A 25,244-nucleotide genomic window follows, 5' to 3' on the forward strand; every position below is an offset into this window, starting at 1 on the left:
GGGAGATTCAGATTAGATTTTAGGAGGAAAGTTTTCATGCAGAGGTGAGGCCCTGGCACAGCTGCCCAGAGAGCTGTGGGTGCCCCATCCCCGGAGGTGCCCAAGGCCAGGCTGGATGGGGCCCTGGGCAGCTGAGCTGGTGGGGGGCAGCCCTGCGCATGGCAGAGGGGGTTGGGACTGGGTGGGCTTTGCTGTCGCTTCCAACCCAAGCCGTTCTGTGATTCTGTGCCCCTCCGTATCATCACCCTCCTGCTGCAGCCCACCCTATGCAGTGGCAGGGCCCGATTACCCACCGCCGACATCACACTAACCCTTTCCCCTCCCTCCCAAGCCCGGCCGCTCAGTGCCCATGTGCAGGCGGCAGGACATGCTCACTGCGATCCCGCCGCGCCGCCGCTCCGCACATGCTCACTAGCCGCGGAGCACAGCCGGTGGTAGGGCTCGCTAGCCGGAGCCGCTCTTCCGCTCCGCTCCGCTCCGCGCCGCGCCACGCCACGCCACGCCACGCCATGCTCCGACGTCGGCTCTCCGACTGCCGCCGGCTCTGAGTACGGAGCACCGGCGGCGGCTCCGCTCCTCTCAGCTCTGGCCCGGCCGCGATCGTGCGTGGCGGTGAGCTCAGGGCTGCGGCCGCGCGGGCCCCGCCGGTGGCGGCTCCGCGGGTGGGCGCTCCGGCCCCGTCAGCACCTCGGCCAGCACCCGGCGGCGGGGCAGGGCGGGGGGCTGGGGCAGCGCCGGTACCGGGCTCGGTTGGGGGTGGTGAAGCCCCTCCATCGGTACTCCGGGTGGGGTTGGGGCTTTGTGAGGGGATGGAATTAACCTCCGGGATGGTGCGGGGGAGGCAGTCTTACAGGTAATTAAATAAGTGAGAAGTGTAGCTGGTGCTGAGGAATCGGTGAGGTCTCCGCTGGCCTAAGGAGGTGACGCAGGAAACAGCTGTGGAATGGAAAATAGAACACACCCAGGGCGCCGTGTGGCTGCGGCCCTGGGCAGGTGGGCCTGCCCGAGCCCACGCGGGCTGAGCTGCCGGCCTGGGACCAGGTGCTCCCTGGGCAAATCAGACGGGGTGGGGTAATGCTGAGCCCTCTGGATTGTGCTTCCCATTTAATGCTGAGTCTGCATCTAGATTCCCTGTAAAATGGTCATTGATGTTTACATTTCCATCTGTGAGACTGAATGTGCGGCCCTTTCTGATAAATACCTCTTTCTGTGTGCAGAGCTCATAGAGTCCTCTCAGTTCTCTGCCTTGGTGAATGACTGGTTGGTCACATTTAACCATGTTTAATGCAGTTAATACATGGTATTTTTGGAGAGGAATTCTTCTACCAGGTTTCTGAGGATTTTGTGTTAGGTACCCTTTGAAGGTCATCTTGTTTGTGTTTTAAATACACTATAGCTATTTTGCATTTAATCTGTACCTGGCTGCGATTCTCTTAACTTTGGGAAACACTGATGCTCAGAAAATTACCTAAATTGATTTCGTATCAGATTCCCATCTCAACAGGCTCTCCCGTGACAACTTAGACCAAACATTTATTTACCTTCTGTACCTGTGTTCTCATTTGCCCTATTTAACCCTACTAACATAAACCTATTTATTTTCTTTTGCCGTAGACCAAACGTTTCTCTGAACTTTAATCTTCAAGATGAAGTTCCCGCTAGTGATTTTCTTCTTTGTCTCATTCTCCTTATGGGTAGAAGAAGTCTATTCTAAAGAGAAGTCTTCAAAGAAAGGAAAGGGAAAAAAGAAGCAGTACCTCTGTCCATCGTATGTTCTGTGTTTCCTTTGATATTCTTGCTTGATCATGATTCTGCTCTATTTTAACACTGAAAATGATGTGACAGTTGACAAGGAAGGTGACAGTTTCCATTGAGAGAATGACTTTGGGGAGTAGGAATGAGAGGAAGAGAGTTTGACCAGTGACATAGCTGAGTTCTGTCAATGAATTTGTTTCTTCTACAACAGGTCATGTATTTTAATGAAAAGTCTAAGCAATAGTAAACAGATTCTTAAAAATGATTAAAAATGTTTGCGGGGGATTCCATGTGCGTATCTTGCTATTTATGGGCACAGAGTAGTGCAGTACTGTAACACTTAGCTGTCTAGCATCATATTACGAGTACACTAAGAGGATCTGAAACTGTTGTACTGAAGTTCTGTTTCTGGTTTGCTTAGCTATGTAAAAGAAGGCTTGTCCTACTTGTGTTCTTATCACACGCTGAATAGAACCAATATCTTAACAGCTTCCACTGGTGATTTACAGTTTTTATGGAGGTGGATAAATTCTTTCTACAAAACATGACCTTATGGAGCAATCTCTCTGTAAAAATACAGAAATGAAAACCAGTGATTGTCCAGATGAATAGAGAATATATTCATTTCATACTAAAATGAGTTTCACTTTCTAATGCCCACTGTGTTTCATGTTGGTTGATAGGATGATACATACTATTATTTCAGGGGGCCCTTTTTCTCCTTTTCATGGCCAGTCCTGGTCATCTTTTTATTGTTGTGTTTGAAGGGTACTTTTAAAGTTTCCCTTCTTTTTAAAAACTGATACTAATATTTATTTGTAATGGCAGTTTTTTAGAAAATTTCTTCATACAAGTGCTCTTTTTTTTTATCATGCCAACCCTAAAGATGAGACATATCTTTGGATTTGGAAGCATTAAGATACAGATCTCAAATGCGACATGACTCATTTGAAATGACCCATACCCATCCTGTTTCCTTTGAATAGCTGAGTTCTGTACAGAGCATTCTGTGTGAGTTACTGTAAGGACTTCTGGCAAGGGGAGAAATGTCATGGTTGCCTGGACAGGCATGAGCACTGAAGTCTTTGGGTAGTGAATTACACAGCTGGGAGCAGAATCCAGACCTGCCGTGGTCTTGTGAAAGCAGCCAGCTCTTCCCTCTGCTCTTGCCTTGATCTTAATTACAGTTCAGAACATTGAAGCACAGTATTTCCTGGTACTCTGTACTTGATATCAAATAGTTTTGCAACGTATAAATGTGACATCATTTGTCACCAGTATTTGAGGTGAATAATTGCTATAATGTTTTAGATGGTATTTTTGCATTCTAGCCAGTGAAAGCTTTCTATGAAAATCCCAGCAGGTTCCCATGTTTGTTTGACATATCCACATGTGCAGTGCTGTTCGTTAGAATTAACTGCTGGAGTAGTAAACCCTGTCATTTTCTGAGTAACAAATGATTTGTTGGTTTCTCACCTGGCTGAAGTTCACCGTTCGAAACACAGTCACTTGTGGTAGTGGAGCTGCAGGATTGCTGGGCTGTGGCTGGCAGCTGGACAGCCCCTTAGGTGAGCGAGCGGTCCAGTTTGTTGATGACAAACTTTCAGCCATCAATGTGTTCTAATAACCTTTCACAAAACCTCTGTAGTTGATGACACTGTGCATTGTAAAAGAGGCGGCTTACTCTTAATGCTTTTTTCCCGTGGACAAAAAAAGAGAGGAGTCTTTCCTCAGGAACAAACCAAAATATGACGCAGTAGTGGAGTGGGAAGTTGGTGATAACCTGAGACCAAAAATAGCCTCAGAGGATGTGGTTGGATGGAAAGTTCCCTAGTAAAGCACAGAGGAATTTTGCATCATTTGTGTGATTGAATGGTACAAATTCCTAAGAAAACATTATGTTGAAAACTTAAACTGTCTTTAATTTACGTTGATTACTAGTGCAATAGTACTTAAAGCTTTATTGTAAAAAATAATGCCTCTTGTCTATTTACAACATGTAAAAAAGTAAATTCTACCTCCTCAAGAAAATAAAAAACACTAGTAATACATGGAACTAACTTTACAAATTTTATTATGGAATTCAAATGCATGCAAACAATTTTTCAAGAATAGATTTGTGCTAAGTCTGATAATACTGCTTGAGTTGTGTGGTTTAATGTTCAGAAATGAGTGGTGTTAGGGCTGGCTTAGGTTTTGGACTTTAGCATGTTTGTGTGAGAAATGAGCACACCTGAACTTTAATTAATATCCAGCACATGAGTCTGTAGCTAAATGAGTGCCTCTGGCATGAAATTAACTACTGTTAGATTAAGCTGAAAACAAGCTGATTAGAAATCCCATAAAAAGTTCATTATTGCCTCATAAACAGATACTTGCTTCCTTCATTTAGGAAAATTCTATTTTGTATCTGGGAGTAAATTGATATATTGGACCTAAACGTTCATAATAGGGAGTTTTTCAACATAAATCTAGGAAGCTAGTTACTGCAGATATATAGTAAAATAAAATATGAAGCTTTGATATAACAAAACTCTAGCCTTTTCTCTCCATGGAAAGCATTTAAAAAAAAAAAAAGAAGGAAACTAGTCTAGCTCTTGAAGAGAATCCTTTAAGAGTTCTGCAGATCACAGTCTTATTAGGTTACAGAGCTTATTTTGAAATTCGCTATACTGAATACAGATGACTTGGTATTAGGCACAGGTGGATTTAGTCACTTGATCTATTTCTTGGTCACAGGCTGTCCACAAGCTGTGTTTCCTCTGTGATTTCCCATTTGAAGGCTACTGCAAGTTGTTGTGTGTCTGCAGGATGGAAAATATGAGCAGTGAAGTGGCATTGCAGGTAACATTGAAAGAGAGTTTCAGGTTTAAAGTCTAGAAAATAATATGGAATGGGCAATTGTACTATGACTCTTCATGAGTGTGTGCCACAAATGTAAAGCAGAAATGTGACTGCTTTACATTTCTTGTTAGTGTGAGGTAAGCCTATGTGAATGTTTCAGGCAGTTTTGATCAGATAAAAATGGGTATTTTGTTTAAATTGCCCTAGGCAGAGACAGCCATTTGAATAGGTACGTGTGACTTTCCTTCCAGTAGTGGCATTATTTTGAAAATGTTGCCAGGTGGCAGAGGAAGTTTAAGAAGCTACTGCATTTTAGTCATGGTGAGGGCTGATGTTGAGAATAAAATGTATAGACAGACATGTTCAGGATGGAAGATGTGGTCAAAACAGATTTTGTCTAATGTTACTGCTTTCCCTCAGTGTAACTTTCTCATAATTCCTCATAATACCTGTTCTTGGTAAACATGTTGGACACGCAGCTGTGACTTCTTCTAAGAGCACTGCTGAAGAACATTTTTCCTTTTTTTGAGTCATAATAAATACTTTAGTTACGTTACAGTGTTCCAGCTGTTGCTGTTATCCCACGGTCCTTGGTAACCCAGAAGGTCTCTCTCAAAGCCCTTTGCAAGATCTGTATGCAAATTAAATGACAAGGAATGGGAAGTTTGGTTACAGAAGGCGTAGAGATGTGTGTCAAATAGCAGCTAATAAAATCAGTTAGCACTGTGCTCACAGTCACAGCTATCCTCGTTAATTACGGTTTTAGGTGACTCAGCTGTTCACCTACACACTGTTAATTGCTGATGGTCCCCCAGAGAGCCTAACACTCAGAGTATTAATTTGGTCTCTGAATCCTGTTCTTTCCTCTTGATCTAAAGACTATGCTTTTATGTAGCATCCCTTCCCACTTATATGCATTTTCCTGCATGGAGGTTTATATACACATAGGTGATTAAATGAATACTGCATGATATCTGTAGAGACTTCTTACCCACAAATCTTGTTTTGGCTTGTATTCAGTAAAACGTATCCACTACTTCAAAAGCTGTAAAATGGCCCTCAAAGCCCTCCAGAAAACATGGCTTGTGCCATCTCCCAGGGTAGAAGCTTAGAAAGGTCACAAATGCCAAGGTTCAATAAACAGTTTATTTTAAAAAATAACAACAAGAGATAGCAGGACTGAGGAAGAAAAAAAGCTTTGGATGTGTTTAAAGCATAGAACTGTAGGAAAGACTGCTCTGTACATGTCTGTTGGTTAACTGGCAGCTTCTGACAAGCTCTTCCCATAAAGACTGAAGACAGTTCAAAGTCTTCTACACTGGATCCTCTCCACCCTCCCATGAACACGGACTTTTCTTCTGACCAAGTGCGTGGGTCTACGTGGTCTCTCTATCAGTAGTGTGTGATCATTCCTCAAATGCGAATGGTGAGAAGTGGAATCATCTCTGTCAACATTCCCATCTTGTAGAAGACACTGTTGGTAGTCTGTGAGTAATTTAATTTGTAGCTGTGATGGGAGGGTTGATGCAGTTTGTGGGAGAAGATGGAATGGAGTTGAAACAGCAGCCTGGTTTTATTTGTGGGAGTGGTTACATTTCAGTCACTCTGAAAATAAAGACATTGCAGAGCCCATTTCTGGTTCCTGTAAAAATTCTTCTGCCCCGTGGTAACAGCAATTGGTTAGTGGTTTAATTATTCTATAGCATGTAGCCCTCATGGAAAGCCATGATCCCAGACAGACAGGACCACATTCCAGGAGGACTGGGAATTTGTGTTCAGAATGGAGAAGCGTGCTGGGGAGTAAAAGATAAGGCTATACAAACAAAACGTAAGTTCTCTTGTGAAACGGTAGTTAACTGTGGTAGACTGAATCTCTTTCAGTAATCCTCCCTCCCGGGTGAGCAATGGTCACTCCATTCTGAATGTTATAGTGATGAGACAATATGATTGTGCAGAAAAGTTACAGACTTGAGCCCTGTACTTCACGTAGAGAAAGCCTCCAGACTGAGAAAGCACTCAGGTCTGCTCATTGAATTACCCTAAAACTAAGGGTGAGGAAAACCATAGGACTACATTCTGTTCTCATTAACACCATGTAGATCTCTGACAGGCAGATTATCTGAAATGTCTCTCCATCTCTGCTTTCTAACCAAAATGGTGCTCCTTTCAGTATGTGTGCATTGCTCTTCTTGGTGTTTACGCATCTAGAAAAAGAAATTAGGACATGGAAACTGGTGTGGACAAATGTCTGCAGTTCTGCTTGAACTTCTGGCTGCTGGTCATGTTTCAGGGAAACAAGCACTTCAGAGTGCAGTATAAAGGCTCCTCAACATGGAGTAGTGCTCAATGTGAAACCAAAGCTAAATGTAGGGGTTTCTGATAGGCAAGAACTAAGTAAGTGGTACTAACTGAGCTGTTCACAACCCCAGCTTTAGGAAGCTTGCTTACACGCCCACGTTGGGAGTTTATGGTCTTTCCATAGCAGATGAAAAGGAACTATTTCAGACCACAATTCAGGGTGCCCCAGCAGGACTGGTGTTTTATGTTGCACAATGAAGGAAACTTTCTTTTTGTTCACCCTAATGGGTTACCTCCAGATTCAGGGACTGAAGTTGCACATCTAATTTTAAGTGTTTAGCTGTCAACTGCATTTGTGAGCGTGCATAAACTGTTACTCAGAGCTTCCTGGTTTTAGTATAATTCAAGTAGTATGACTTTGGAGACATTGTAATTTTTCTCACCAGTAGTAGAGAAGTCAGGCTGTACAGTTTGAAAGTTTGACTATTTAAGCATGCTAGAGATCATGGAGATCATTCAAACAAATTGTACAGTGTTTATTTGATTTGTGTTAACCTTTTTTTATCTTTGAGTTACTTCTCTCAGAAAATCAAATTCCTGCAAAACAGAACACTGATAGTTTGTATCAGGGAAGTAGTACATACAATGTACAGCCAGATAACAGGTACTGTGTTTCCCAGAACTTATTTTTATGCCAGTTTTTAATGCCAGTTTCCATCACATAAATTAGATGAACTGTATTAAATCTGTTGTTTCAGTGTTACATAGGAAATTTTGCGGGAGATAACAGCAGTTGGAATGTATATTTTTATCTATCAGACAATCTGTGCAAAGGCAAATCTTGACATTAGCTTATCCAAATTATGAGCTCTAAGTAAATGCTGACAATGGAAAACGCATGCAGTAGGGCTCTTTGGTCTGCATTGTATTGTAAGATGGATTGTGAATTGGCTTCCATCTGACACATGCTTATTTTTTTTCCCTGATTGTCACGACATATGTAAAGACTGTATTAATTTATCCTAAAGTGGTAATGGGATCTTTAGAACAGGAATCAGCACAACAGGTGAATTAAAACAACAACAACAAAGGTACCCCTTCCCATTTGTGTAGAATAAATATTGTTGGCATTCTTTCTCCAGTCATCCTCATGTGGCTCTGCCTGTAATAAGGACTTCTTCTAGCTTCAGTGAGTTTTGGAGTGGATGTCATGATAACCCAACAGAGAGAGATGTAATGTCTTCTGACATATTTGCTTGGCACAAATGTAACAAAGTTACATAAATTTCAAAGCAAGAGTATGATTCTTTTTTGCCACGGGTATCTGCTCGTCTAAACTTCTGGATGTTGATTGATGAATTATGAAGATAATAATCTATTGTTATCAATTTAAAATGTCATCATGTTCTTCAAAGGCAGTGATAAAATATGTACAGCTGCAGTGGAAGAAAGAGGAGATGGACATCTCACTGTGTATCCCATGCAGTACAGTATTTACAGTCATTCTTTTATTCATCAGTGATACCAGAAGCAGACTGGAGAGAGGCCAGTCATAACCCACAGAGATTTCATGCTGACAGACTTAGTGTACTTGTTTTCTTTCTTGCTTTTGCAGACATTGTAGACACATTGTAAAGTGAGAACACCGTTTGCTTTCTCATGTCTTGCAGAAAAAGAGAAGACATTTTTTGCTTTTTTTTCCCCCTCCCCCCACAATTGTTGTTTAGGTAAAATTCTCAACAAAGCATTTCTAGCTTTACTATTACTTTCTTTTAAATTCGCTTTGTGGCAATGGTGAGACTTCAGTTGCATTAGCCTTTGTTTGGTATTCATTGTGTCTTGACTAGAACTGATAAATCACTTTGAAAACTGTTGCTACATTTCCATTTCCTTATGCTTCTCAGCAGCTATGCATGCATTTCATGCAAGCTTAAGTAAACGTATTAAAAATGTGCTGTAACTGGTGAAAATTTAAGGGGAACCTTTGGCTAGTTAGGAGATTTTCACATGAAAATTCTAGATCAGGTAAGAAGAGATGGTAGGTAACTTTTCAATTAGTGTGAGTGGTGTTGTGTGGGAATCAGCCTTTAGAAAATGGGAGTACTGCTTCTTTGGGGAAGGAAGATTTCAGCTTAAATTCTTTCTTTTTAGTGTGGTCTATGCCTTTGTATGTCATGATTTCCAGAATGGCTGGTTGAGCAGGGGTGGTGGTGTTTTAGCTGGGATCTCAGTGACTTGAATTTTCCCAGCCAGTTGCTCTGAGTGCTTAACCCACCCTGCAGTGGTTAATAAAGTCATTTAACTAATCTGTCACTCTGAAAGTGACGTAGCATCTGAGTTTGCCAAAAGCTACAGCTCTGATTTATTGATTTACAGGTGAAATCCAGGTATTTTTCACCAGCGAGGCTCTCTGAAGGAAACCCAGTCTTTGTGAAGATGTTTGGTAGCATGAATGCTGCTCAGTGAGTAGTTCGATGACAACATACTAGGAAAGATCACAGTGAAAGTATAGCTGGTCTCCGCAGAGCTTTTTTCTAGTGGCTATTCTAGCTGCTTCATTCAAAGTCACCTTTAAAAAAACTGATGACTGACTCTAGGCTTCTTTCTTTCCCTAGCTCAAAGCAGCTGATGCTCTTGTGTCACTTGGTTCTTATATAAGTGAGGAAAAATGTGTGCACGTGACACTTAATTTCAAAACGCAACCACAGGACTTGCAGCAAATGTGACCATGATAGTCCTTACCAGACAGCAGTGCTGCCACCCTGTCTTCATCGCATCTCTGGCTTCGCTGTGCAGCAATCATCCTTTGCCTAATTTGTGGATGACCTCTGAGCCAACAACCTGAATAGAACCTTGTATTAACATACTTCTGCAGTGCAATTCACATCTCACAAAATTGCAGCTTTACTCCTCTTAATTGAAGAGACAAATAAACCTGTCAGACTATCAGCTGTATTTGGCTTTCTTTTGCTGTTTGATGCTCACTCATTTTATTTCTCAGGCTTCTTTTCTCGTTTCCTCCTTGCATTTTACAAGCATCTGTATTTAGTTTGTGTGTCCGTATTGTTCCACATGGTTCAGATCATCGCTATTTAATGACTATTGCCATCATTACTATTTAATGAACTTTTTTGAATAATACATTACAGAAATAAAAAACAGATTGGGATTTAAGTCTGTTCATTAGTTATTTAGTTAAGTTTTAGTTTGATATTTCACTAATACTGGGTATATGTGATTTAGAAACAAACTCTGTGGCTTGTGCTATATAAATATAATTCCACTAGGCATCTGATGGAGGTGTGTTAGATGTTAAGATGTGTGACTTGCAAGGAAGCAAAGCCATGAATCTTTCTGTATCAGATAGAGTGTATGAAGTGTTTGCCTACCTTTTTTCCAGTTGAATTGACATTCTTTTCAATTTTGTTCCTGTCACAAAATGGAAATTAAATTAACAGTTACCTTTGTTTTCCTGTTGTCCAGTCAGTGTTAGCTGCAAGGAAAGCGTACAAAACTGGTTCATGGTATTTCTCTCACAACCTATTCATTGGTAAAGGCCATCACCAAAGACTGAACAAAAACCGTAGAGGGACAGAAATAAATCAGTTATTTTACATATTTGGTTATTCAAATTCAGGTCAAATATGAAAAGGTATAAACACAACCCTAGGAAAATTATTTGAAGGTAAATTTATCAATTATTTGTAGAGGTTAGAAACCCTGCTGTTATTTATTTGCTCTAGCATTAAATTCTCAGAGGGTTATTGTACATAGGGTAAGGACATACTAGTGGCATTTTTACATGGCATGTTGGTTATTAAATTCTAATGACAGAGAGTCAGCAGAGTACTCAAAAAATGAATGGAAAGCTGATTACAAGAGTTCAAAAGTGGAAATCACTACTGAACATATTCTACAGACAGCATAAAAATTAATTTCCAGGGCATTAGCAGTCTGCTGTTGGTGGGATGGGGACCTGTGCATCTTACTCTTGCTTTTTATTCCACTCAACAGCTGGGGGAGCTGGGATCGTTCAGTCTGGAGAAGAGGGGGCTCAGGGGAGACCTTATGGCTCTCTCTAACTACCTGAAGGAAGGTTGTAGTGGGCTGGGGGTTGGCCTCTTCTCTCGTGTAACTAGTGATAGGTCGAGAGGGAATGGCCTCAAGTTGCACCAGGGGAGATTCGGGCTGGATGTTAGGAAATACTGCTTCTCCAAAGGAGTGGTCAGGAGCTGGAATGGGCTGCCCGGGGAGGTGGTGGAGTCACTGACCTTGGAGGTGTTCAAGGAATGTTTAGATGTTGTGTTGACAGATGTGGTCTAGTGAGAACTATTGGTGATAGGTGGATGGTTGGACTGGATGATCTTGGAGGTCTTTTCCAGCCTTGGTGATTCTGTGATTCTATGGTTTTGTGTTTCTCTTGTAGCTGTATTTACCTGTCACAAGCCCTTTTTAATTTTAGCGACACCGAACACAATAACAGCAAAGTAAATGAAGATGTTTAAGATGACCCTGAAAAACAACCAGCATGCAAAGCCTAACTTTCCATAACAAAGCTTTCATTAGTACTTGCCAGTTATACAATGTCTGCAGCTCTTGGAGGGCTCACTAGCATTGGCAACTGAAAGCAGGAAGCTGCCAAAGCCTCTGTGTAGTTTGGCACCTAAGAAATGCCTGTCAGTTTACTTGTGTTCCTAATCTGACAGCCACTAAAAATAGTTCAGGTGGCTGCTTTCTTATGATGAAGTTATCATGTCCTTCTAGATACATATTCTGAGGGAAGGGAGCAGTTAGTGAAATTCTTATATATTTTACAGTATTTATTATCTATTGACTTTCTTAAGTTTACAATTAGCATATGTTGGAGAGCTGTCATGTTTGTTACATGTTAAAAGTACTGGAACATCACAAAGAAAGGAAGTATAGAATAAAACTGCTTGGCATGTGAACTGGCATGACTTGAAAATGAGTTAACTTTAAGCACCTGTTGCTTCTGTCTTACTATTAACTAGTGCGCTTCTTTTTACAGCCAGCAATCAGCTGAAGACCTCGCAAGAGTACCTGCTAATTCTACCAGCAATATCTTGAATAGGCTATTGCTCAGCTATGATCCCAGGATAAGACCTAATTTCAAAGGTTTGTCAGATATTTCTGCCTTTTTATTTAATCCTTGTAATTTAACTTCTTTTCACATACAGAAAGTTTATATAGAAGTAATATTCATAACTATATTTCTTTCTAAGAAAGATGAAGATTTTCTACAGGCTACAACTGTCGGAGGTATTTACAGTTTTTTTTGAGCTGAAATATAATAAATTGGGATTTCAAGATCATAATAGTGTCCGATGTTTTAATACTATTATTACTATGAAATTTTTCTAACAGATTATTTTTTAGTTGAATTAGATATTGTAAATACATTTTGAAAATATGTCTTAATCGCTCAATTTCAATTGGGCTTTAGTAGTATCCCTGCTTTACAGTATTTTAAACTACTATAATTCTCTATAGGGATCCTTTAAGATAAAATTTGAGATCACTAGTTTCACTGTTTGGAAAACATGCAAAATGTAGTTTTGAAGAGATGTTAATAATACTGCTTACAAAGTTTGGGATTTCAGATTGATAATGAGTTTAATCACGTGTGATTCTGAGATACACTGTTGTAGGCAATTGTTGTAGGAATGTTTCATGTAGGCAAATGTGATTTCCTTTCACATACAGAAGACTGCAATACATGTGCTCTGCAAAACCTCTAGTAATAATACAGCTGCAGATTGTACTTTCCAGGAACTAGATTATTTCCCTGCTGGAAAAAAGACAGGAATTTTATTATATTGCAGACATTGAAGTTGACGTAAATCAGTACTTTATACAGCTTACGCTTAATTATATGTAGGTTAGGAGTTACTGTAACACATAATAATAGCATGAGATCTTTGGAAATCTATAATCTTTATTGTGCTTTTGAAGAGAACAGTTTTAGATTTCAGATTCTATTTAACTAAGCTATATAACTGCATTAAACTCAATTCTCAGCAGGTTTCCTGCTTCTTTCTTATTCTCTGTAGAATCGTATTTATTTGTTCTCAGCACTGAATTTTGTCACAAAAAATAAATGTCCATCCTCTGTTCTACCTGCTTCCCAGCACAACAGGCTTGTAGCCACTGATAAAGCATATTGCAGATTGATTTATATTTCTGATATCCCTGATGGCAGTCTGGTAAGAACTGAGTCTGAAGAAAAAGAGGGGATGTGTAATGTTAGCTTACAGAGAGGTGGAAAAAAAGAATATTTTCTGACAAGTGCTTTGCCCGTGTTAAAATGTTCCTCACACATGACTAGCTTCCTTGGGCTGCAGTTCCTATTCAAATCTGGTACAGACTCCTGGCTACCAGTGTTGCAGTGGGTGCACTGTCACGGGCATAAGGCATTAAATGCACTATTCCACTTATTGCATAACTGAAAGAACCACGCTTAACTGATCTGATTGACAAAAACAAACTGGTTCACTGAAAAAATGAAATTTTATTGTAGTAGTTTTCTGATGAACCAAGAGAACTTACTAAGTTTGAATTTATGTCTTAAGTGTACTCTGGAATATTGTACATAGACAAAAAAAACTATTGAATAAGACATTACTTTGTAATGTAATTGTTCTCTCTGTCCAGATAGTCTTATATTCTTAGATCTCTTTTATTGCTGAAAATAGAATTCCACCGAACAAAGCAGTTGTGGTAGTGTAAATGACAACAGATGCATGCATCTAGTGTGTGTCCCGACACTCTCAACATACAGGTGCTAAATAAAACTAGTGGACTGTGATTAGTTCTCACAACTATCAGGCCACTACGCCCCACTTCATGATAACCTTCTGTTAACACCAGATACATGACTGCCTATCCATTCCTGCAGGGTGACAGAGGGCAGATGTAGCAGCTGTCACACCAGCCCTCTTCAGCTACAGGAATCCTGGCTGTGGAAAAGAGATAAAAATCCAGTCCATCTTGATATCTTCACAGCTGCTGGCTTCTCAAAATTTTTCTTGCCAAATTGGTAATCACTGTAAAATGGAGCAGCCTTCTGCTTCTCTCTCTCTCTTGCTAGGTAGTTGTGAAAGCTGCATGAAACAGCTTTTGTCCCCTTGTATGTACACTTGTACATTTATGCACTTGACTTGAACAAAGAAATATCCTTTTACAATGTAAGTGAATGTGTCATCCTAAATCATAAACAGGTAATTTGTGGTGATTGATCATTGTCATGTCTTTGACAGTTAAATGTGTCCACCACTAGAGATGTGAATTGCCCCTATCTATTGCACTGCACGTAAAACTAATGCTGGATGGTGCATTCTATGATAGCAGAAAATCATGGAATTTGGAAATGACTCAGTTTTATGATCAGTAAAATGCTTTATGCTTAGCACTCTGGAATGAGGATTTTTTTTTCTGTTTTCTTATGAAAATGATTCTCATGGTTTCAATGCAAACAACACCATAGCTTTTGAAAACAATGCGTATATATTAATTTGAAAATAGAAAGTTATAAAAAATACTTCATGTTGTGATTCCTCTATAAAGGAGCCACAAAGGAAGGATAATGTACCTTCACTGGATTGTGCAAATGACTAGAAATCTTTTTTTTTTTTTTTTAAAGGAATTCCAGTCGATGTGGCAGTCAATATCTTCATTAACAGCTTTGGGTCAATTCAAGAGACAACTATGGTAAGACTGAAATAAACTGAATGCAGCACACATGCAGATTTTCTTATCCAATAAAATTTCAGGCTGAGGATTATGAACTATAAACTACAAATGATTGTTTTGACTGCGCAGACTGAGAAGTAAGATAATGGGGCTAGTGACTGTGCCTTTTGTTGTAAATCTGTGAATCTAATTTTTTTTGTCACAGGTTGTCACAGCTTTTAGAATCTGATGTTCATGAAAGGAAATCTGGTAGATGAGTGCAAAAAAAAGCATACATGCAAAAACCTCAAGCGTGTAGGTTCTCTGTTCTATGGACGTCTGAGGAATAAGGAGTAGAAGGAGAAAAGCAGTGACCTTACTGTCCTGTTTATTTACTGTATGAGAGGAGATAAACTAGTGAGTGGAATTTTAAAAATGGTTTTCCAGTTCAAAGTATCTCAGCATGTCAGTAAGAGCCCCAAATGATCCACATGGTGATTTTGACTTTTTTTTTTTTTGTTATTATATGAAGTACATTCAATTTCCAAATAAAAGTGATTCTAGCAAAGCACTTGATATGCTGGGACTTGAAGATCTTTTTTCAAAGACTTTTCCAATAAACACTGTGAAAAATATTGAAAAAAACCCATTTCATTATTGAAGATATTATGACCCAATCTGGGTTTTTCTTTTGTTCGAAAAACGAATGGGGGTACACCATGTTCTGCCAGTATGTGGGGAGCCACAGCAAGGGCGTGTACTCAGACTTGGGAGTCCCAGGGCACTCCCGCACCATCCACTGAAGAAACAGATGCAGTGCTCTGCTATGATCAGAGCATGGAGGCAGTTCCTCAGGTCTGGCTCCTTATCTAATGCTGTGGCTAAGGCAGCATTCCTAGTCCCTGTGGCAGAGAAGCAATAAACCGTAATACAGCTAATAAATAATAAAACACCTTTTATTGCACATCAAAGTAAGTACCTGCTTAAAATTCAGAACCAGCTCAATGTGTTACCCTTAATGACATTTCAATGAGACTGCAGAGTTGCTCAAAGTTAAACATATGCAATGGCTGAAGTAGCTTTTGAGCAGCTTGGCCAGAAATTTCCATTTCATTGCTAGGAATGAATAAAGGATTTAGATTCGATTGCAAATGATAGTAAGTCAACTAATGGCATTAGCAGGAACTGATATTAAAACAAAGAATGTGAGGTGAAGATATTATGAGATTTATTTCTTGAAAACAAAAAGAGGACTGGAGTTTAAAGGAGCAGGGAGGAAAAGTAGGAAAGTAGGAGTGAAATGAGTGTCTGAAATGGCAGGTATATTAAGCCAGATGGCCCTTTCATGTTTTTGAAATTTATTATATGCTTTAAAAAGTGACTTTTACAGAGGCTTTTTTACAATTAACCATATTCAAATAGTAACAAAACATGAATGTAAGGCATGTGCATCTCTCCAAAAAATTAAGTATCCTCTCTACAGCAATGCATGTATGCCTGCCTGTGAATTCTTGTCTAGTCATTCACAGATTTACTAGCAAGTTCTGTAAGGTAAGTCATACTCCTTCAAATTTCAGAGCTTCAGACGCCGTCTTCATTTTATGCTTTTATTTAGATTTCTATGTCCAGCCCATCACTGTGATATCTTGGTTCATGAGGACTGGCTTTTTTGTCTAAACTTCGTACTTCCCTTTGTTATCTCATGTAATAATGGTGTTTCTCCATCATCCGAGTTTGGTGGGGAATCTCACACATCGAGAGAATGACTCATTCTGCAAAAAGACTACATGCTTGGATAAGTTGCACAGTCTGTTTCAGCTGAAAACAAGAAGATCATAGCATGAAAGTCAATATTTCAAAGCAGAGGTGGAGCAGGAGGCAGAGGTGGTGCTGAGACAGGCACATTATTCATTCAGGATCAAACAGGGAATAAAACTGTGGCTAGACTGAGGGCAAGGAAGGCAGGCAGATATGTTATTGGCACCAGAACTCTACAAGTCTGTCCCCTGTGGACATGAAGAATTGTCTGGTAGCATATCAGACTGCTTTGTCAGTGTGAATGGCCTTCGACTGGCCAAGGACATGGGAAATCATTTTATGACTTAATGTCAAATTCCCTGTTTGTCTCCTTTGGTGAGAATCAATTACTTTTGCTTGCTGTCCTTATAGTCCCATAACTATTTATGTTCTTAGCTGTGCAGTTTCCTCTTCACCTACAAAAAAAGAGTAGTTGGCTGCCTACTGAGGTAGCACCTACTTTGTTTTAGGAGAAAAAGGGTTTCATTGTAGAAGAGTGTTGACAAGTTTGTAGCAAGAGTGGTGGAGTTATAGCATTGATCCTATGCCCAGTCTATACAGTTTTAATCAAACTTGTGCAAAAAATGAAGGATAAACGATTGCTCCACGTCCAGCAAAGGTAGAGTTCATGTTGTATTGTTGAGTACTAGAGAGAACTGCCACATGTTCACACATGTATCAAACAGGTTAACTGGAAAAAAGTGAACAACAAATTAGCAACTATAGCGGTAAAAAAATCTTAATCACTCTGAAATGGAGGAAAGCTTATACTGGAACTGCTACTTTCCAGTAAGCTTCCTTTACCTGAACTCCTGTAACTTGTTTTTTTTCTAGCTTTTTAGAGTACTTGTCTGAGATTCCCATGCTAACTCTTTCAATTTTTCAGAGGTTGTTTTAGAGTGCAGATTTGTGGGGTAATACAGGGATTATGTTGTACATAGAAACTGTTATAGACAAGTCAGGGATTTCTAGGGATAGGTCGTTTCTTTTATGAATACCCATAAGGCTATGATGCTATAGCTGTACTAGTAATCTGACCTTCTGTCTACAACAACTATTCATTCTCAAGGTTTGTATTTGCAGTGTAACCTTTCTTCTCTGACTCAAAACACCACTTCCTTCTTCTCCTTTAATTTAAAACCTTACAGAAAAGTCTTTTTAATGTTCATGCTCTTATTTATTTTTCTTCTTTTAATCATAAAAATACAATTTTCTACTTTACTAATCTGTTAAAAGACAGCACTCTACAACTACTCTGTTAGAAGAAAGTGCTATTATGCTTTCTTTCTTTGTCATGTAGAAAAAGCCTTTCATGATCTACTGTGTGCTCCAGTTTGCAGAGAGAGAAGTATTGGCTATGCCTAGCTTCTGGCCTGAGGAGGTTTTCTGGCCACATGCCCACTGTTTAGTAGGTTGCATTTGAAATATTTCCTAGAAGTCCTCCTCTTTCAAATTCCCTTGAAAACAGCTTGCCTTCTGTTGGAATTTCATGGGAAAACAAAGCCCTATAGAACGCTTCAGTGATTCTTTTTACTTTCCCTGTCCTCCTTGCTCTAATGGTAATGAGCAACTCTTTTTTACCTCTAGTGTCAGGCTTTGTAATTGTTATTTAACTCCCTTTTACTTTAAAATGTTGATTGTTCTGTAATTTTCATAAAACATCTGTAAAATTTATGGGAGGGAGACCGTGTGACACATCCAGACCACTTTTTTAGCCTACATTGAACCTAATTGCAGTACAAATACTGAATCTGAAAATTCATTACTCGAATTTGAGAGGACTGGTTACTGGCTTTTTTCAAAATCCATTTGTACCAGATCATAGCCTATACTTCTGTCATATCCTTTAATAGTTTGTATTCTGCTAAATAAGACCTTTCTGCACATTATTTTCTGTAGACACAGTTTTATCTCCTGACATCTCTTTGCTTAATTCAACATTCTCCATATTGCCTTAAGTAGGCGGTTGCTATCTTCTCCAAGTACACTCATATATTTGATGTCAGATATTTCCAGTCATTTGGGTAGGTCTGAACCTACTTGTTTTAAGTTAATGGGAATTCTCTTCCATTGACTTAAATGGGAACAGAATCAACATCTTAAACTGTCACTAATCTCATCGTTTGGTTTATTTGACTTCCTTTGTAATAGAGCAAGGAAGGAAATAAAGTAGTGTCTGCCTGATCTTACTACCAATTCCTATTTTGACAGTGGATTCTGATTTTCAGTGGTTTAAACATCTTCTGAATGGGTAAACTGAAAGCAAGTGTTGGATAGTGCTTATCATTTGCCTATGGCTGTGAGAATACTTTTTTCTTTTTTGTTAAAACAAGGACTTGTTCATGAGAAAATTGATCTTTATGTAATGCTTATAAGTGTTAACGGTATGCAGGATTTATCTTATATTGTTTAAAATAATTGTTTTCACTTGGACATGAAGTCCATGTGGAATGGGAACTTCAGAAACAAACAAGTAGATTTTCAGTTGTATCAATATAACTGAAAAAATACATTCTGAGGTTAAGACCTGAATTCCCTCCTGTTCTGAAGCTTCTCTATGGAAGCCTTCCAATACTAAGTCACTTTTTATTAATTACTATTTTATACAACTTTATTTTGACAGGATAATATAGGTCTTTGAATAAACATCAGACTACATCTATTTTTTTTTTCAGAAACAGACTGCCAAAAAGTAACAGTTCTCTCAGAACTATGCATATTAATAAATGTTGCCTCAGATCTTTCTATTTAGTTTTGATGCTTTGGTTTTTGTTATAATGCAGTGGGGAAAGACATTACACAGTCTGGTGTAGTAAAGAAATACCTGGAGTGGACATGGGAAGGTGAGCGCAGGGGGGTTAGCAGGGGGAATCAGTAGGGTAAACAACTCTGCATGATATCTTAATCAAGTGAACTCCTTCCTGCTGGAATTAGCAAAAGTATCTCAATGTGGTAGTGGCTTTGGACTGCCAATATATAGCTTATAGGAAGTACTGCAGAATAGAACTCACAATATATCAACAGAAAAATACTTGAGAAGACTCTAGCTTGTACAGTACATTTTTTTTAATTTGTTTTGTTAATTCAGCACATTAAAAATATGTCATGAACCATCACTCATAGATATCTACCATTTTGTTATAACTGTAAAGCACTAGCAGCTTTAATCTCAGGATGCTTTCTGCCTAATAAATAATTATTCAAAAAAACAACAAAGTAACCACACCATAAAATACAATTAGGAAGACCAGAGAGAGATTTACCTTAAGTATAGAATCTGACTTTATGTCTTTTACTTTGTTTTAACAATACCTTTATTCCTTTCTCTGTATATGATCTGCCTCGTTTACATTTGCATAAAAAAAAGAGGCATTCACTTAAATGTAAATCTGAAAAGCAAAAAGACTTAGATGTAAGACTGAAAAATTGTAGCTGACATACAGGGTCAGATTTTTCCTTCGGAGGCGCACAGCTTTCACTGAGGACAGCATGCATGCGGGTTTCGTTCTGCCCTGAGACACATGCTTCTCTAATTCCCAAAGGGAAAATTTGGTTCTCATTGAGCATGGTTCTACTACTGTCCATCCTTGACTAAAACTCCTGCTGAATTCAGAGGAAAGTTTCTAGTATGCAACGTCTTAATTTTGTCTTAATTTTTGTGACATATTCTGTGCTTGTTTTCACACATTCTACCTCAGGGCTTATGTTGTACAGTCATCAGTTTTCCTACTGAAATAGCCCCAAATCACTATTACGGGTCCCAAGGCTGTATTCTGTGTTCGTAGTTTAAAATCTGCTATCTACCTGGTCTGTTTTCTGCTTTTATGGCGTGGCATGTTGCCATCAGTGTGCCATTTAACCAACTGGAGAATGCTTTTATTAGGTGTTATATTGCCATCAGCATGCTACTTAACAAACTGTATAACAAACTGGAGTTTACGCTTCCAGGATACGCTGGTAGAAGGGATGCTGTGCCCACAGCTGCAGTAAATCAGTGTAGTCAAACTCTGGCTGCCTCTGTGCTGCTGCCTGCTTTTCTTTATACCTGTGTAACATGGCTACTGTCAGAGGGGATGCAGAAAGAAGCCTGGGTGGAGAATTTGGTCCTTTCTTTTAAAAAGAAAAAAAAGGTTTTTTAATTCAAATCTGATATATACTCTACCTGTTATTAGTAAATTGCATTAAAATTAGCATTTATTAATGCTATTTGAGTAGTGATTCCTACCTTTGTGATAAAAACAATAACGGCATAAATTGTTCTTCTTTTGTGAGTTTGATAGAATGGTATTCTTTCCCCTCGGTTGTTTTTTGGCTAGACTTTTGTCTGATCTAATATGTACATATTCTTCCTATCAGGATTACAGAGTAAACATCTTTCTAAGACAGAAGTGGAATGACCCCAGACTCAAACTGCCCAATGACTGGAGAGGTTCAGACACTCTGACAGTGGACCCAACAATGTTTAAGTGTCTTTGGAAGCCAGACTTGTTCTTTGCAAATGAAAAAAATGCCAACTTCCATGACGTCACTCAAGAAAATATCCTTCTTTTTATATTTCGGGATGGAGATGTCCTAGTCAGCATGAGGTATTTTATTGATATATTTATATTTGTTCTAGTTTTAGTCAATTCATGACTTGATGGGAGGTACATATACTGTTAGACTTAGTAACACAATACAGTTTTTGATTAGCATTTAAACCTATATGGCAGTTTTAAAACAAAATTCAAAAAAATGATATGTATGAAAATAAATCAGGAGATGTTTCAAAGCATGTCAGTTGATAGCACAGCAAGTGCTATCAAGTACATATATTAATATGTCATGTTAAAGTAACATATTAAGTAGGCTAGTACTAGTAACAACATTTAAACCTTTGCATAGTTGCCTAGATTTCTGGAAGCATAATGAAATAGAAGAAGGCTGTGCTGCCATTCAGAAAGACCTGGACAGGCTGGAGAGTTGGGTGGAGAAGAATCTTATGGGATTCAACAAGGGCAAGTGCAGAGTCCTACACCTGGGGAGGAATAACCACATGCGTCAGTACAGGTTAGGGGCTGACCTGCTGGGAAGGAGCTCTGCAGAGAAAAAACCTGGGTGTCCTGGTGGACTACAGGTTAGCCATGAGCCAGCAGTGTGCCCTTGTGGCAAAGAAGGCCAATTGGAGTGCACTAAAAAGAGCATGGCCAGCAGGTCAAAAGATGGTGATTCTCCCTCTCTTCTCAGCATTAATGAGGCTGTATCTGTATCCAGCTCTGGGCTCCCCAGTTCAAGAAAGGCAGGAGACTTCTAGAGAGAGTCCAGCAGAGGGCCACAAAGATGAGTAGGGATGTGGACCATCTCCTTTGTGTTTTAGAAGAGGAGTTGGACCCAATGATCTCCAGAGGTCTCTTCCAACTCCTGTGATTCTGTGATAATATATCTGAAGTAATTCCTTCAGCAAAGTAACGTAGTTTTCTCACCACCTGAATTTCTATGTTAACTAATGAAAATAAGGATTACCTCCTAAAGATTTAAAAAAAGACTGAAATTTAAAAAGTAACTATAAATGTTTTGTAAAAGTACTAGGACATAATTCCAGTTAAGATCTATGCTTTACTGGATATAGATTTTTTCAGAGGACCCCTAAAACCTGTTTAATTTCACGGCAATTAATACATACCTTTTCTGTGCTTTTGCTTTGTTTATCAGTGACAGTACACCATGCCATAAAAACAACCATGCATTGTAACAGCCAATTTTTTAATTAAAAAGAACATAATGAAGATTTACAGTTCTAGAGAGCCTATAGATGCAATGATTTGCAGAGATTAGGTTCAGTTTCTAACAGTGAGTAAATATTTTTTTTGACATAAACTGAAACATACCACCCAAATGGAGGAAAAAATGATATCCCAAATGCACTGTAACTTTACCATTAAGAGGGGACAGCTTTTGAAATTATGAAAGCATGAGCTTTTCATTTTCAGATTAGAAGTAGTTAGAAAAAAGGAGGAAGATAGGAGAGTCTGTATTTGTTTGTTTGTTTTTGCCCATTCCAAATCAGGATGAGAAAACTAAACCTCAAGACTTTTGCAGACAGAGATCAAAAAAGGAAATGAATGGGCAATCCAAGCATTTCGTTTGGCTTATTCTGAAGGTCCTGTTCTGATTACAGTTGTTTATCTAGCAGTTTTTGAAGTCTGTAAAAATTAATATTTCAAAACAGAAAATCACTTTCAACTACAAAAGGAATTTTGATTTTAAATAGTAAAATTTAACTGTTGAAACTTCTTTCAGATGAATATTTTTCCAGTTTGGAGCCATTTAGAACAGCTAGGCAAACTTGAACTTTTCACAGTAGGAAAAATGATAGTTGAGGTGATGTTTCGGGGATCTTGAATGGCACATAAAGAGAGGATGGACATTGTTTATTTACCTTCTTTTTCAGTAAAATAATCACGAGACCAGGGCCAAGGCAGATGAAAGGAGACCATTTGAGCGTGTGCAGAGTAGCGTATTCCTTGTTGCAGGATGCAGTATATTATGAAAGTTTACGTGAATTCCAGAAAGTAGCAGGAAACTTCTTGAAGGAAAAAAATTCTTTCAAGCTGTCTTAAATAAGGAAGTGTCACTTCTGGTATTGGAAGCCCATAAGGCACAACAACTTAAAGGAGGCTGCTGGGAATCTGGCGAAATGTCATTTCCTGATTGCTCTGGTCTCATATTCTTCTTCAGCAGCCTGCCACTGTCTGGTGCTGGAGACGTATTTCTTTTCAGTATGGACCTCTGGTTTGGTTATTCCTAAAAATTATGTCTTTTGCCATGTACTAGTAGTTGTCTAATTTGTGGAATTCTGTATGTTTAACACTGTGTTACTAGGTTACTAGAGGTACTTTAGTTTCTGGTAGATACGTAAATTTTGAAGTACTATTTATTATAACTTCTGTTACTTTTTTCTACTATTTTAGAAGCTGAAAGTCCAATATCTAGGATTTTTTTCTTAGCGCAGTCTACTCCTTACATGGAAGCTCACCCTATTTTTAAATTCCATTTCTGTATTTTCAGATTGTCTATTACTCTGTCATGCCCTTTGGACTTGACCTTATTTCCTATGGATACACAGCGCTGCAAGATGCAATTGGAAAGCTGTATGTAAATTCTTCTTTGCATAAAAACAAGTTTTGTAGTGAATCTTGAAATGAATATTCACTGATCTCCACCAACGTAAATTTCCCAATGAAAAATGTTTCCTATGGTTATAGCAACATGCACTCTGATTCTAGCTTTTGCTATTAAACATAATGACAACCAGTTAGTACTACAAAAACAATTGCAATAAGCTTAGTAAAATGGAAACATGTATGATTTGGAAAAAAGAATCCATGGTTTCCCCTGGTAGTTTTAACTTCCACAACCTGTGCTTTTATGTATAGTGACAGGTTCCAGTTTATCCCCTTGTATTGATGATGCATGGTGTCATTTGCAACTCTTGTGGTACTGTACCAAAAGAAAATTATTTGGTGCCAATATTTGAGAGCATTTAGTATGAAACCTTTTCAAAGTGGTTTCAAGATTTGTTGTGGATGTAGGCAGGCATCTCTTCCCTGCTAGTCCATTCTTGGTCACCTGGTGATCTGATCTTACAAAGGGGCAGCCAGGTCTTGTCTGTGAAGGTGTTCATGCCATGCTGGAAGTTGCAGCCAAAGTGCTTCTGAAACCCGTCTTCTGCTCCCCAGGTACAAAGGTACCTATTTGAAAACAGTCATTTCCCAGTAGTCCTATCCCTGTTGATCCTACTTCCATGACATTTTGTTTCAACTAGGGGTGAGTGTGATGCAGCGAAGCAAGGGTGCTTCCTCCAACCTGTTCCTGCTACAATACAAAAGCTTTATTCTGTTGTTACCACCCCAGATCTGCTGAGGAAGCTGAGATTAAGGAAGGAAAGACAAAAGAAAGAAAACAACAAGGTTAACCAAAGCTGAGCAGGACAGCCTGGCAATGACCAGGGTAGTAATAATGATCAGAGCTATACAGTTTAGCTTGTGATTGACAGCATTTACTCTTAGAATTGTAATATGATCGTAGTATTAGAGTTTTGCCCACTGCTGATATGTGCGTACATTAGCACATATCATGTGTAAACTCATATGGTACACCCAAATAAATTTGTGGTTAATGTGAAAGTGATAATAGTCATGGAAGTTGGCTCAAGCTTTATCAGTCTAGGTTTCTCTACAAGTATGAACAGGTATAATTTTTCAAGGAAGAGCTGCTCATAAAAAAGTTGCCAATAACTTCATCTAATCAACCTTTCTTTCTCCATGCTAGGTTGATGTGTATAGATTAGGGAGGAGAAATGCTTTTTCTGCTCCTTTGGAAAGGCAGTGTGAACTGAACTTTCTTCTCCCTTTTTATTTGTTTGTCTTCCAGTCTGTCCCCTCCAGTTCCAGCACTGGGCTTGCTTTCTCTGTTAGCCATTGGTAGTTTTATTTCAATGAAATATGGTCAAATCAAATTTTTGTCTTCCTGGTTGTTAGATTTCCAAAGCAAAAGAAGCTGCCAGTTTTTACTAAACAGTTCTCTGTATGTACAGTTATGATCACTAGTTCACCACATTCCCATTAGACAAGATTTTCGGTGTCCACTAATTATTTTATAAAAGATCTTGGTGGGTTTGTGATTTGCTATGTGTTGTAAAGAGGTGAAACTGATTTTATGAATCAAACATTAGGACAACTCATTTTTTGATATTATCTTTCAGCATGGGGCATTGAGGTGTGATTTCTATTAAGTTGTTGTTGACCTTAGAGGGATTGGCTAAAGAACAATTTAACTTTTTAAATGACAGCTACTTTTCAAGAATAAAAACCGTCTCTCTA

At 38.9% G+C, this 25,244-nt stretch overlaps 1 protein-coding gene across 3 annotated transcripts in view; it reads left to right on the plus strand.

The window, feature by feature from the left end:
- The window catches only part of GLRB (glycine receptor beta), a 46,719-nt gene continuing 21,701 nt past the window's right edge, over positions 227 to 25,244 (plus strand). Inside the window, exons 1-6 of one of the 3 annotated variants that reach the window (XM_021396436.1) lie at positions 227 to 612; positions 1,615 to 1,768; positions 11,927 to 12,033; positions 14,558 to 14,625; positions 20,740 to 20,969; positions 23,431 to 23,513. In XM_021396436.1, the coding sequence (XP_021252111.1) occupies positions 1,647 to 1,768; positions 11,927 to 12,033; positions 14,558 to 14,625; positions 20,740 to 20,969; positions 23,431 to 23,513 (610 nt within the window). In that variant the 5' untranslated portion in view covers positions 227 to 612; positions 1,615 to 1,646. Of the gene's footprint in view, positions 613 to 1,614; positions 1,769 to 4,337; positions 4,600 to 9,273; positions 9,360 to 11,926; positions 12,034 to 14,557; positions 14,626 to 20,739; positions 20,970 to 23,430; positions 23,514 to 25,244 lie in introns of those variants that run through there. The other 2 variants (XM_021396438.1, XM_021396437.1) reach the window with 2 other exon arrangements.

Source organism: Numida meleagris, chromosome 4, assembly GCF_002078875.1.
Source record: "Numida meleagris isolate 19003 breed g44 Domestic line chromosome 4, NumMel1.0, whole genome shotgun sequence".
Taxonomy (NCBI): Eukaryota; Metazoa; Chordata; class Aves; order Galliformes; family Numididae; genus Numida; species Numida meleagris.